General features: G+C 39.7%; 1 protein-coding gene across 1 annotated transcript in view; it reads right to left on the minus strand.

Annotated features, from left to right (window-relative positions):
* The window catches only part of noc3l (NOC3-like DNA replication regulator), a 35885-nt gene extending 23973 nt beyond the window's left edge, over positions 1–11912 (minus strand). Inside the window, 9 exon segments of the mRNA XM_052027257.1 lie at positions 1422–1552; positions 2752–2797; positions 4969–5039; positions 5042–5132; positions 5240–5268; positions 5577–5675; positions 6868–6904; positions 6906–7076; positions 11623–11912. Coding sequence (XP_051883217.1) covers positions 1422–1552; positions 2752–2797; positions 4969–5039; positions 5042–5132; positions 5240–5268; positions 5577–5675; positions 6868–6904; positions 6906–7076; positions 11623–11631 — 684 coding nt within the window. The 5' untranslated portion in view covers positions 11632–11912.
* Between the last annotated feature and the right edge of the window lie 3556 nt (positions 11913–15468).

Below are 15468 nucleotides of genomic sequence, written 5' to 3' on the forward strand. Positions count from 1 at the left end.
TCCAACATGGGATTATGAAATTTTGGCAATTATCTGTCACTTGTGGTTGGAAATCCGCACAATCCTACCTGTGCTGAGTTGAACCATTCTCGTTTCCAATTTGTTTTTCAGGACACATGTAATACTGGCAAAGCCAGCATTTAATGCCCATCCTTAATGATGTTTGAAGTGGTGGTAGTGGTGAGCCATATTCCTGAATCACTGAAGTCCCTCTAGTGAGGGTAGTTCACAGTGCTATGGGGTAGGGAATTCCAGAATTTAAATCCAATGATAATGATGGAAAAGGAAAATATTTCTAAGCCAGGCTGGCATGCGTTGAAGGAGAATGTGCAGGCTGTGGAACCAACATGCACACGCTGCCCACGTCTTCCTTGGTGGTACAGAACATTAGCTCCTATTGAAATAACCAAGGTGAGATGATGGTAGAGAGAATGAATATTTAACAGAATGAGGTTACAACTTGGAGCGGGGTACATTTCTGGTGCTGAGGATTGCCCACAGCTCTCAAACGTGCAAATCTTTAAGCTGCCAGATCTGTTCAGAGTCTATCCCATTTAGGAATATTGTATCATCATACCACATAATGAAGGGGTATAACTTGTTTCCATAAGGACTGTGCAGTGGTCAATCTCACCAATACTGCAATGGACATATACATTTCCCACAGGTGACCAGGAGAAAAATATTCCACTAAAAAGATTAAACTAGCGAGTAAAAAAAAAATCATAAATGAATAAAAACTACAGCATTTAAAGTAAATAAAAATGCACTAAGAATATAGGCAACAATGGAGAGGATGATAAAAGTAATGTTATGAAAAAAAGTAGAAAGCCAAAATGTAAAATTCTAAGTATTAACAGTGACAATACTACATATGTAAAAAGACAATAAAAAAGTAAAAAACTACTGCTGACAACTGACAGAAAACTAACATGCATGAAGATGAAGTCCAGAGAAGAGTTGATCAGTTTGCTGGCAATGGTCAGAATGATGATGCAATGCTTATTCAAGGATATTATGGAAAAGCATCAAAAAACTCAAAACTTTAGAGACTAAACTTCCATTAAAAGCACCTCTGATAATGAAAAATCCCAAAACACTTGACAATACATTGAACACAATTCTATCACTTAGCTAGATAGAACAAATCATGACAGAAGAACAAAGCCTTCATGACATAGGTTTTAGATAAAGATAATATTTATGTCGCTTATGACGCAGAAGTTCAAAATAGTCTCAATCTATTTTGCAATGCCAGCAATAAAATCGAAATGCTTCAATAATTTACTTTTAACTATAAGACTTCTGGTTGTAGAGTCTATCCAGAATGTTCGCAAACCCAATACAGTTAACTTCTCAGGAGTTCTCACTTCATTAATCTGTCACAGCTGAGATTTTTCATACATTACTTAAGTACTTACATTGTTATCTGGTGCAGTCAAGATGGACGAGGCCAAACTGGCGATGCGGATCTTTTTATCTTCCAATGTCTTCCTTCTCAGCAGCAATCTCTCCTCTGTGGTCAACATTTGAAGAGGCTCCACTGTAGCAACTAATTGAAAAGGAAATCAAAGATGAACAAAATGACAAACAAAATTGCTGGAAGTACAGTTCTGTATTGGATGGAATTAGAAATTAAAAATGTGCTTGTTATCACAAATTTTATGCCACAAAATAGAAATTTGAGAGTTATCATTCTTTCAGAGGCTCAAGGTTCAAAGTACATGACTGAAAACCATGAGAGAATCCCACCAGCACTGGAAATATCAAAATGGGGCAAATTGAGAAGCATTAGAGAAGTCCAAGTCACAAAAGAATTGTTTAGGTGGAGAAGAAGGGAATGAATAAAATGACCTTGGTGACAGATTGATTGGGGGTTGAACATTATAACAAGGTTGGAAGTCTTTGGGAAAGCTGAAGATGTTACTGGGTAAGCCTATAGATATTTATGGGTGGTTTTTAAATATTCTAACATTAAATTGTAGATATTCTGGCTCACCCAATCCTTAATACTAGAAGGCATGGCGTTGGGAAAGGAGTTGATGAGATGGCTTAACCGTAAACTTACAACTCATATTAAGATGGATTAATGAGAAGTAAGCTATCTTCATGTTGATGGAAGCACCGCATTAAATCTCTGAATATTACTCAGTCTATTTCAAACTTTTTATTGCTGGCAATGGGCTTGAGCACTTTAATTATACTTGCATTTCAAAATTAGATGGATAAGCTAATGTCAAGACAGTTAAGTGTCAGAGCTGCACATGAGCTAACATTAGCAGTCTTCCCAAAAAGTTAACCAAGACCAACAGGAAAAAGCTGCAATATATACATGTGGATAAGTGAAACAAAGACTCCATATACTTGAAATTATGGAAGTTAGTGCAGGAACAGTTCCTCTTTCCATTCACCAAATCGATGCTAGCAAGAAATAGCTTAACTTCTTGCTCGTGTCTTTACCATTTGCACAGTTAACTGCCTAAAAAAACAATTCACTCCATTACAAAGGTATTTAACTTTGTGAAATGCCTTGCAGTTTGTGATGCAATCTTATTTCTTTCCCAAAAAAAAAAGGCAACCAAATTTTGACAGATTTAGGATTTGTGGAGTATTATTTAAGCCATATTATACAAGCTAATTAAGCACTGGTATAACAAAATTTTTGCAAATGTGAAGTTTAAACATCACAATGCAGTGAAAGCACAAGTTTTCTTTTTATGTATGCAACTGACTTCTACATCATTTTCTTACCTTCTTCATGCTGTTGAACTACCTCAGTCATTTCTTCTTCTTCTTCCTCCATTGCAACTAGTAAAAAAGCACGCCAATTAGTGTCTGCAATGTAGTTAATTAGACAAGATATTTTTTTTAAAAAATGGCACATTTCTCTAGACCAGTTACCAGTGAATGTGTGGTACTAAGAAACTTGAAATTCTTAACTTTAACCTACAAAGCAAATATTTGAACTTGCAATCTGCAATAAACAAAATTACCAGAAGTTTGTAAGCTTGACTCCATTTCCTCAAATCTCTCAACCATATATTCTCCCTTTATGCCCTCATCCAAATTAAGCTCTTCAAAAGCCTTTATTTCGCCCACTCTCTCAACTTCTCTGGACTTAGTAACTTTTACCAAAAATACAACCTCCTTAGTCAGAATCCTTGAAATTTTCATGAACAAGAGGCTTGTAGAGCTGTTGTCTCATAGCTCCAGCAATCAGGGTTCAATCCTGAGTTCTGGCGCTATCTGTGTGGAGTTTGTGCCTTCTACTGGTGACCCTGTGGGTTTCCTCCAGGTGCTCTGGTTTCCTATCACATCACAAAGACATGCTGCTCCGTAGGTTAATTAGCTGCTTTAAATTACCCGCTTTAAATTACCCCTAGTGTGTAGGTGAGTGGCAGTTGATGGGTATGCAGGGAAAACAAAATAGGATTTGTGAAGGATTAATGAAAATGGGCTCTTGATGGTCAACATGGACTTGATGGGTCAAAGAGCCTATAGCCATGCTGTACGACTCCATGACTCTAACTTTGCTCACTCCCTTGGTCAAATATGGTTATACAGGTTTCTGCCCATTCCAAAGCACTAAGACGGCCCTATCCAAAAGGTGCAAACTACATCCTCTATGATTAAGATTGTGGTAAATTATCCCCCTTGACCTATATACACTACAGAGTCATGGGATGAGATACTTGTGCCATAAGAGTTGATTGAATAAGATCAACCTACACACTGTAATTTGATGATTTACTGCATTCTGACAGTGACTAACAGGGTAAATACTAAGAGACTCTTATCCAACATCCAACCAATGACTTCCTTCCCATCCTACATATCATCGCTCACGAAATCCCCCATAAACCATTCCTTTTGCCCCCTTTGTGACAGATAAAATCAGCTTCAATCTGTGTACAGATTAGACCCACCACAAACCCACTGGAAGTTGTGGACAGCTTACCCGAAGTCTCCAAATTCCTTCAGAAAAACATTAAGGTCAATGTTTACAACCCCCACCACAAATTATATCCTCTCATTCTAAGCCCAACTTCCTCTTCTTTACTTGGCCTCAGATGAAATCAAATCACATCACAATGAATAGTATGACCCTCAAGCTGAGCCCTTGATCACAGGTTTACTACTCCTAGCAGCTTATCTCCTACCAATACTTTATTCATGCCTCCAATATCTCTAGATGATTACTCCAATGTTAACCTTCCATATTCCATTAAGAGTCAACATTTTCTTTCCTTTATCCTACCTTGTACTGTCTTACACACATTATCACGATCATCACTCTCGTACATTGGCTCAAAATCACCTGTGTGTTCAAATTGCACCAAGTTGTACCACTTCTCCCTCACTCAGTGTACAGACCTGATTTCTCTATTTCTGTAATTCTGCACTCTACTACATTCTGCAGACTGGAGGTAGGGGTTGCACCTCCTGCTAGCAAGACCCCATTCCCTGGAATTTTCCTTCCAAACCTCCATCTATTGATTTTTCTTTCCTCCTTTCAGACTGTCCTTAAAAAGGCCTCTTTTTGTTCAGTCTTTTGGTCACCGCACCCTTTACTTAGAGCATTTGCATTTTAGTTCATTGGATTTGTTTAACATTGACCTTGCTTTATTACAGATCTTGTGTTTTTCACATTTGTAAACCCCATCAAATATTATTTTAAGGTAGCAATTTTTCAGTTGCAAGTCCACCTGGTAGCCATACCTCTAAAGGCCCTTTGCAAACGGTCTACAGTATTAATGCATTTTAGACAAGGTGTTCAATATTGTAACTACTTCATTAATTTTAAGAAGACCATTATTAACTGGATTTATTCAATATCAATCTTAATTCCTCTGAAGTTATTTAACAGCAATGGAACTCTGTACTATTCTGTAGTTATATGAACCAGTAAACATTATTTATTAAAACTGAATCTTACATAAATGCTCAGTTAAGTGAGAAAAGAGAAACACTATATTCTTACCAGGCTTTTTCTACTGAGCGGGGAATGATACCTCTTTTATCCTTAAAAGGCAGTAATGAATAAGTTCTTTATCAGGTTCAGTATTCAACTGCCTTGGCACTTTCTCATACTGTTCTACCTTATTTTCATGTTTTTCGCTTTTTGACATGGACTTGGTTCACTGCAATACAACAACAATGTATATGAAAGCTTCAATAGCAATGTAAGAGAACTGAACAGCACTTCTGGATACAATAATAAGGCACGTTTTCTAAGCACATTAAAACAATCACTAATCTCCCTAAGCATTGTTCTATTAAATAACACAAAAATGAATAACTTTATTTAATTGTCCAATCAAAAATAACCTTGTGGAAAGTTAATTAGTGCTGGGGAAATGTTGAGAGGAAATTTAAACTAACCTCATGTTTGAGAGGTGAAACACATTTCAGAGGGAAACTGGGAAAGCAAATATGAGTATTTCCTGACTTACTAAAGGGGTGCATTCCAGAAGAATGTTTTATTAAACAAAAATTCATGAATCCTGAAATATAGTGAAACAGAACGATGATGTGAAATAGTAAAGAAAGTACCTTGAATTAAGATCTCTGGTGAGAAAAAGTGCACTTTGGACCCATACTTTGCATATATTCCAAGTCGTCATCCTCTAGCATATCTAAAGGAAGATGGTCCTCATCCATTCTTCCCTCTTCATCTATTCATGTACATGGACAATGTAATGGTTAATAATCTGCCAGTGCAAGATCTTTTGTGTGTTGTTATTCTAAAGAGTCTGGATTACACACTAAAATAACCATGCCCTATTATTACGAAGAAAATTGACAAGCACCTTCTAGAGTCTGCAAAAAAAAGTAATTAAATGCCTGAAATCCAACAGCTGCCGTTAGATTTATCTTGGTCCTCCACAAGTTCCATACTATGGTACCTCTTACGGCAGAAGTTACATTCAAGTCATACAGGGCACAAAGTTCCTAAACTTTCTCACCCGTATACTCACTAAACATGACAAAAATATTGAGCTGGTGCATTCAAATGTGAATGCATTATTAACAACATACAGTTAAAATTCCAACAATCTGCTATCTGACCATTCCAAAATCCCAATGGTTCAATGGTTCACTCGGTATTGTTTGCGCATTCCCTCTGACTTGCCGGGGAACCACTTCCTGCGGTTCCTTTTAACTTACTGAGTTCATGGGAAGTTTATTATAATATTCTGTAACATCTTAAAAAAAGGTGAATTTAAAAATGTGTTGAATTATTAAAAGAATAACATCCAGTAGACCAGAAAATCTGCTAATTCGACATCACTGAAGCCTGGGTGTGCTGGATTGTCAGTTTTACTGTATTAGGGATTAATGCCAAACATGATACCAAAAATCTTGTATTTTTACTTGTTAAATTTCATTCCTTCAGAACCAATTTACTGCTAGAGATTTTTTTTTTGATGTTTCTTTTGTTAATCGTAATCCATCTCTCTTTTCCTATTCTGTACATGATTTTACAATAAAATATTTCAATTTGTTATGCTTTGATGCATCAATGATAATTATTCAAACTGATCACTTTTCTTGCTCACTGACTACATAGATGTAGTGGAGCACTTGACAAAGCTTGCAAGTATTAATAGATTTGCATGCATTTAAAAAGTTATTGTTCCATATGCTACTAAACTACAAGTAGGGTCTAATGAATAATTCTGTAACTGTTTTTGTTAGATCTATGGAAACAGTGTTCAGGTAATTCTAAATGTTATATCTGTATAAAAATACTGTAGTCTAATAAAAATTAAATTTTACAATATCTACTATACCATGGCCCCGCCTTCACTACATGCTACACTGACTCGTTATATGTCAATATAGGATTGAGTAAAGTAACTTGGCCCGGTCTTTTCCTTTTGGGCTGGTCCAATGGCTTTGGTTACTTTAGCTGAAACATCTCGAGCAGCTTGTCGAAGTTGTTTCAGTTCTTTCCTGTATTTCTTTGCCACACTTTGCTGCTTATATTGTTTATTCTTCAATTTATTTGCAAGCTTAACATTACTTGTTTTCAGCAGCCTGCGAAAATTTGGAACTCTCTTTGTGTTTTTTCTCTGTAATAGATGACAGATATTAGGGTTAAAAACCATGAGAAACACACACTGATATACCAGTAAGTTCATTCAATCAAGATCATATAGACCAGCAAATATTTTTGTTTTGTACAATTTACCGTATTACAAATATTGTCTATATCCTGGGTTGGAAAAAATAGGATAAATTACATGTACTTAATCTCCACTGTTCAGCAATTTTCACTGGATAGTGTGTGAAAGCCAATTTATAAAAACATAAGAAATAGAAGCAAGAGTGGGCCATTGGGCTCGTTGAGTCTGCTCTGCCCATCAATAAAGTGATGACTGATCTCATCTTGGCCTCAGCTCCACTTTCTTAACTCTTACCCATAACTCTTCACCCTCATATAATCCAGAAAAGCATCTCAGCCTCAAATACATTCAATGATTCAGACTCCTCAGCTCTTTGGATTAAAGAATTCCCAAGATTCACAACCCTGAGAAGAAATTGCTCTGTATCTCAGTCTTAAAAGGGCAATCCCTTCTTCTGAAACTATGCCCTCTAGATACAGATGACCCCATATCCCACCAAGAGGAGAAACATCCTCTCAGCATCTGTTCTGTCAAGCCCCATCAGAATCTTTTGTTTGAACAAGATCACCTTTCATTCTTCTAAACATTCATGAGTATAGGCCCAAATTGCTCAACCTTTCTTCAAGTTCTTCCCAGGAAACAACCTCGGAACTTTCTCTCAATTGGCTCTTTATTGCTCTTTAACAAAGAGACTTGTAGTGTAGTGGCTAGTGTGACGCTATTACAGCACCAGCTATCGGGGTTCAATTCCCATCGCTGTCTGTAAGGAGTTTGTACGTTCTCCCCATGTCTGTGTGGGTTTCCTCCAGGTGCTTCGATTTCCTCCCACATTCCAAAGACGTACAGGCAGGTTAACATGGGTTTAAATGGGCGGCGCAGACTCAATGGGCCGGAAAGTCCTGTTACTGTGCTGTAAATAAAGTTTTTAAAATTGCAGGGAGTGTTCCAAGTGTAATCATATCAATACCCTATAGAGCTGTAGCAAAATTTCCTTACCTTTATACTTCATTCCCTTTGCAATTAAAGAAAATATTCCATTTACTTTTCTAATTTTATGCTGTACCTGCATGCTTACATTGTACTTCATGCACGAGGGCACCCAGGACTCTAAGTAATGCAACTTTTCTATTCTTCTGACCAAAGTGGATAACCTTCTATTTCCCCACATTTATAGTCCATCTACCCAAATTCTTTGACCACTCACTAAACCTATCTACATCCCTTTGTGCCTGCCTCAAAACTTATTGTTTCACCTATCTTTGTATAATCAGAAAGTCTGATGCAATACATTCACTCCCCTCATCTAGATAATTAATGTAGACTGTAAACAGTTGAGTCTTATAGCACCCCACTACTTACAGCATGCCAACCTGAAAATGACCCATTTGTGCTTGGATATGAAGCCATCGGTTACTGAACAGTTTGCCACAACTTCAAGCGTTTGCATGTGAAAGTTACTCGGGAAGTGATAACATTCAGTGAAAATTGCTGAACAGTGGTGATTAAGTGCATGTAATTTATTATATATTTTTTCCAATCCAAGATGTTGACAATATTTGTAATGTCCCTTTTAATACACTGCTAGGGTATTTAGTTCTCAACTTTGGTCATGATGTAAACACATCTCTGTAACAGCCATCAAGTCAAACCCATTTGTCTCTATTGGTGCTTTTGGTTACTCTGTTATGAACGCTTTGCATTTGCACACGTCATCCACTTTACCTTTTCCCCCACTTCCCTTGAATTTACAAATTTACATTTTTAACACTCTATTAAAGTTGTGCTCCATTCAAGTTCACTCTTCAGGAATACATTTGACATCTGTTTTAATCTTTTTAGTCCAGCAAACTCCTGCTCACTTGGGAATAACCATGCAGATCCCTTCCAACTTTCTATATTAGCTATAATGCTAATTTCTGTGCTGATGCTTATAAAGTCTGAAATAAGTCATAATTCATCTTTGTAAGGATTATCCCCCTAATGTCATTCTATCTGCAGGAAACATTCAAATAGATGAAGCTGGAGAAAGTGCTCAGCGACAACATTAACAGATCAGTAACACTAAAATGCAGCACTGGAATGGTACACAGCCATTAACTAAGATTATTTGACAAAAGAACTCTGAAAACTCTGTATTCCTTCTGCTGTGGTCTCAAGTGTCAACAATTTTATTCACTCCCCTATTAATGGTTGTTCCTCCAATGGCTGTGGGTTAATCCTCTGTAAGATCTTGCTCTTTGAAGACTGTTTTAAATCTACCTGATTGACCAAGTGACCTGTGCTTCCACCTGCCAATACATTTCAATTTAAAATTTGCATGATAATGCTTCCCTTGTGGAACTTCATTACAATAAACATGGAAAAGCCTATATCCAAATGTCATTTGGTATGTCACCAAAGACCCTTGCAAATTTCTATAGATGTATGGTGGAGAGCATTCTGACTGGTTGCATCACATCCTGGTACGGAGGTTCCATTGCACAGGATCGCAAGAGTCTGCAGAGGGTTGTGGACTCAGTCAGCTCCATAATGGGCATGACCCTCCCCACCGTCAAGGACATCTTCAAGACATGGGGCTTCAAGAAGGCAGCATCCATCATTAAGGACCCTCACCGTCTGGGACATGCCCTCTTCTCATTACTACCATCAGGGAGGTGGTGCAGGAGCCTGAAGACCCACATTCAACAATTCAGGAGCAACTTCTTCCCCTCAGTCATCAGATTTCTGAACGGTCCATGAACACTACCTCAATGTTCCTTTTATTTTGCACTATTTACTTACTTTGTGAAAATAAATCACAGACTGGAAGGTTTCTGTACATTAAGGCAATCATCAGCAAAGTGCTGGAAAATGGCATGGAGGTAGATCAGCCACAATCCTGATGAATGGATGACAACGTTGTTACTAAATTTGTGGATATCACCAAAATAGGTGATAGCGTGGACAGTGAAGGTTATCTGAGATTACAAGATCTAGATGAAATGGAGAAGTGGGCCAAGGACTGGAAGATGGAATTTAACTCAGACAAGTGCAAGGTGTTAAGTTAAACCAAGACAGGACTTGCACAGTAAATGGTAGGGCCCTGGTGAGTGTTGTAGAACAGAAAGACCTAGGGGCACAGGTACACAGATCCCTCAAAGTGGTGACATAGGTAGACAGGGTGGTGAAAAAGGCATTTGGCATGCTTGCCTTCATCAGTCAAGGCACTGAGCACAGGAGCTGGAACTGTATGTCTGTGAGTCACTGGTGAGACCACAAATGGAGTATTGCATGCAGTTCTGGTTGCTGACCTATAGGAAGGATGTCATTAAGAAGGGTGCAGAAAAGATTTATAATGATGTTACCGGGACTGGAGGGCTTAAGTTATAAGGAAAGGCTGGATAGGCTGAGGCTTTTTTCTCTGGAACATAAGAGGCTGAGGGGTGATTTGTAGAGGTATATAAAATCATGAAGAGCATAGATAAGGTGAATGGTCACAGTCGTGTCCCAGAGTAGGGAGTCTAAAACTAGAGGACAGATTTAAAGTGATAGTGGAAAGATTATAAAGAACCCAAGGGGAAACTTTCACACAGAGGGTGGTGGGTATATGGAACGAGCTACCAGAAGAAGCTGTAGAGGCGGGTACAATTACAATGTTTAAAAGACATTTAGACAGGTACGTGGATAGAAAAGGTTTATAGGGATGTGGGCCAGAAGGAGGCAAATAGGACTAGCTAGACAACATAGTGGGCATGAACAAGTTGGGCCGAAGGGCCTGCTTCCATGCTGTAGAACTATGACTCTAAGCTAGAGTACATACTGTACATATATGTCAATGGAGGAAACAGGTGATGGGAAGGCAACAGTCTGACAAATAAGTAAAACGTGTTCCCATCTTTGCCACCCAAGGTCAAAGACTGTTAAATAATGCTATCAGATACCATTACACTACAGGCAATTTTTGCTACCCCTATTCAAGTCTGCTGAATTGTCTTGATTAACATCCAATGGGCCAGTGGCCCGTTTAGCCCAGTCATGTATCTGCATCCCCGACCACAGGCTTGATGAAACACATTACCCTGCCTCGTAGGTGTACCGCTACTTACGGGACTGTTTTTCCTGCGTTTCTGTGTCTGGATGCAAACGGCGCTATATCAAGGCAAGCATCGTTCTGTGACTACGATCAATGCCACTTTTCCAGGGTCAGGAGCCCGTCTGACAAAGTGACGGCAACACGGACCCTCGTCCGGGATTCTGCACCAGCGGCCCGGGGCCGGCCTGAGCTCTGGATCCCTAACGACCAGGGAAATGCCCCAAACATTCAGGTGCTGGAAATCTGGAGCAACCCACTCAAAACGCTGGAGGAGCTCAGCAGGTCAGGCAGCAGCTATGGGAGGAAATAAACTGGCGACCCTTCATCGGGGTCGGGACCCTTCATCATGACCGGGGAAATGCCCACTTCCAGCTACCAGCCGGCGGGGCCTTCGACACTAGCTCCCGCCCGCTCCCTTACCGGCCCCATGATGCCGCGACTCCAGGAGTGTGCCTGGGCCTCCCGGTCTTCCGCTCACTGAGAGGCCGCCGCCGGGGCTCCCGGCCTCCCGCTCACTGAGAGGCCGCCGCCGGGGCTCCCGGTCTTCCGCTCGCTAAATCCGCTTCCGCGCACGGGGCCTCGGTGCTCCGTTGCTGCAGCTGCGGCCCCCGGGACTAGCTCGGCAACCGCTGCAGACTGAGGGCAATCCAGACTCCACGTGTGGTCAGCACCGCGTACAAGCGCCAGACCGAGCGGCGCCCCGCGTCGTCTGCTCCCACCCACCACGCTGCAAGAGCAAGCTCCTCCTTCCACCCGCGTAAAAACTCATCTCCGATCATCCGGACTGTGGTGGCATCAAATTGGCAGATTTTCCAAACTATTGGAATGCGGTATCATTAATTCTCCAATGCATTTTAAATTCACCTTTTTTGATTTAAACTTAGCATGTTTGAATTGAATTTAGCATGTGCTATCAGGAGAGGCTGGACAAACTTGGGCTCTTTTCTCTAGAGCAGTGGAGGCTGAGGGGTGATCTGTTGGAAGTGTATAAAATTATGAGCGGCAGGGATAGGGTGGACAAACAATATCTTTTTCCCATTATTAAGTGATCCAATACCAGAGGGCATGCATTTAAGGTGAGAGGGAGTAGGTTCGGAACAGACTTGGGGGGGATGGGGTACATTTTTTAGTGAGAGAATGGTGGATGCCTGGAATGCATTGCCTGATAGGGTGGTGGAGGCAAATTCATTGGGGTCTTTTAAGAGGGGCTTGGATGGGCACATGATTGAGAGGAAAATGGAGGGATATGGGCATTCTGTAGGTAGGTGGGACTAGCTATGTTGGCACAACATTGTGGGCCAAAGGGCCTGTTCCGTGCTGTACTGTTCTATTTAGATATTACATAGTATTAATAATAGATTTTTCAGTGAACCTGATGAGTTTCGGGAGTGTGCAGGCAACAGCATCTGTGAGACAGAATGCCAAACCATTGGGATTTTGGAATAGTCCGACAATTGGAGTGTTACGGTATTCCCTGAATAGCAGTGTAGATTGCATCTATCACGAAGCAGAGTGGATATGATCTTCATCATTATCAATTCCAAGTGCAACCATTACACACGGCTCTTTGGACCTTGCAAAAGTCCTCAGCTCTGTCTATTGAGGAGAACTCTGATGAATCCTACTTTTGTGTTAGCATGGATTGAAATTGGTTAACACATAGAAAACAGAAAACTGAAATAAATTGGTCTGTTTCATGCTGGAAGGATGCAATTAGTGGAGGACCCTCAGTTATCTACTATTGATATTAATAACCTGGAGGAGGGGGCACAATGCAAGGCATCCAGGTTTGTCAATGACTAGAAGATAGGTAGGAGGGCAAATAGTCATCAGGATATTGTGACTGCAGTGAGATATAGATAAAGTGAGTGAGTGAAAACTTGAGTTCAATTTGGAAAGTATGAGGTAATGCAATTTGGTAAGATGAATCAAAAGGCAGGTCATTATCCAAATGGAAAAAAGACTGCAAATGAGTGAAGTACAGAGGGATGCAGGTGTTCTTGAGCATGAATCACAAAAAATTATCAGGAAACTGCAGCAAATAGTTAAGAGGGCAAATGATATATTGGCCTTTATTGCAAAGGGGTTGGAGTTTAGAAATAGGGAAGTTGTGTTACAGCTATATAGGGTGTTGGGGGGTGCCACAGTTTTGGTCCCTTTACCTAAGAAAGGGGAGGCAGTCCAAAAGAGATTCACCAGGCTAATTCCCGAGATGAGAGGATTATTCTGGAGAGGCTGATCAGGTTGGGTCTTTACTCTAGTGTTTAGAAAAATGAGGGGTGATCTTATTAAAAATATAAGATCCTAAGGGGGCATAACAAGGTAGATGTTGAGATGTTTTTATGAGTGGAAAAGTCTGAATTAAGGAGTCATTGGTTCAGGACAAGGGGTCAGTCATTTAAAATTGAGCTATGTAGAAATTTTTTCTCATAGTGAGTGGTGAATCTTGGGAATTCTCTGCCTCAGAGAGAGTTGTGGAAGCCAGATCATTGTAAGTATTTAAACTGGAGATAGATACATTTTTGAAAATTCAAGGGATTGGAGGCTATGGGGATCTGGCACAGAGGAGTTGAGGCCCAGGATAGATCAGCCATTATCATATTTAACAATGGGACAACTTGAGAGAGTAAGTTGCCTACTATTTTCTTGTGTTCTCATGCTCCGGTCTCATTCCACTCCTCATCAGGAGTGGAAGCAAGTCATCCTTGACCCCAAGGGACTACTTAGGAGATGACACAGAGATCCCCTCACTGGAGGAGGAAACAGCTCAGTGGCATTGGGCATCCCACTGCAAACTTTAACATGCCAAGATACTTGAAACTACTTTAATGTAATTGAAACAGATGTTATTCAGAGCCAATGTGGGCAGCATGTTAGAGCATCTATAAACAGAAACTTTGAACTTTAAAGCTGCCTAAGTTAATGACTAGGGAAAATGCCTACAAGTTGTTGACCAAAAAATATCGACTACCTGATTTAAGAAGGGGTGCAGAGAAAATTAGAGCTAATGGAGGAATGAAATTAGAATAGGATCCAAACAACTTTCCTTTTCAAGGTGCAGCTACCATTAACCTGTATTGATCTCTTCCATCAGGATACTGGTCTCTAGGATATAATTTAACAGCACATTTTCCTCATTGCTTTGATCTCTCAATTTCTAAGATCCCAAGCGCAGGATTTCATTTTTTCTTTGCATTTGTAGCTCAGAATTATCAACTGAGTTCATGTTTTGCAACTGAGATGATTTCAGAGATTAGCACCATTTATTGTTACAATGGGTAAATTTGACAGGAACTTCCAGTGTCTATAAATATACAATTAAATACAAAAGTCCACAAGTTGCAGTTGGAGATATCCTACTTCTCTAAAGTTAAATTGTTTACAATCTTCGCTGACAGTTTCTGTAAAAATGAATGTAATAGCATGAACTTTGGGTCCCCCTGAAAAATAGCAAAATTAAGATCTTGCAAGTTCAGAAGCAAGTGAATTTTCAATGACATGCTAATTTCATAAATAAGTCAAAAGTCATCACTGGCCTGAAAACTTAATTTTACAGGTTGAGTCACCTCTGAAAAAGTTAATTCTTGTCAAAAATAAGACAACATTGTCTTAATTACAGTGATGCCTCAAATTGCTAGGTTCAGTTGAGAAAATTAAAATACTCATTCTCATTGCTTAAAAGAATCAATGAATATAGATCTATCTCTTCAAACTTATTAAAGTCACAGCCAACAAACCAAAATCCTTCTCCATTCCTGTCTTTCAGCTTTTCCTCTTTGGAATTCCATAGATTGTTGCCAAGGCCATAATTAGTGAGTAACTGTAACAAGATTATTTCGGTGGGAACTTACTGGGCTACCAGACCTTAGTTATTTTCCCTTTTCCATATTTAGGCTTCCAAATCAAACAAAAGGGCAAATGCCTAGAAATATGTAGTGTGGTGCTATTCTGTCCCCTGGTTCACACACCAGTGGAAGCTATTTTTCAATATTAACTCATAGTAAAGTTCCCAGATTTTACTTATGCTTTTACTGACATCATTTGATGCACTGACACAAATTATGTTGCTGCTGCTGCTGAAAATGCTGGCTCTACCCTATCCCCATTTCCCAGTCCTCTCTCCCACATTTCAGCTTCCATTTCCCTCTTACCTAACTTTTTGCAGTTCCGTTCAACCCTACATTTGTCCCGTTCATGAGTCAGTTCAGTTCCAGTCACTCATGAGCAAGTGGTGGCTCTGTTCTGTCCAGTGGCAGAGGAGGGCTG

The sequence above is a fragment of the Pristis pectinata genome, chromosome 12 (assembly GCF_009764475.1).
Source record: "Pristis pectinata isolate sPriPec2 chromosome 12, sPriPec2.1.pri, whole genome shotgun sequence".
Taxonomy (NCBI): Eukaryota; Metazoa; Chordata; class Chondrichthyes; order Rhinopristiformes; family Pristidae; genus Pristis; species Pristis pectinata.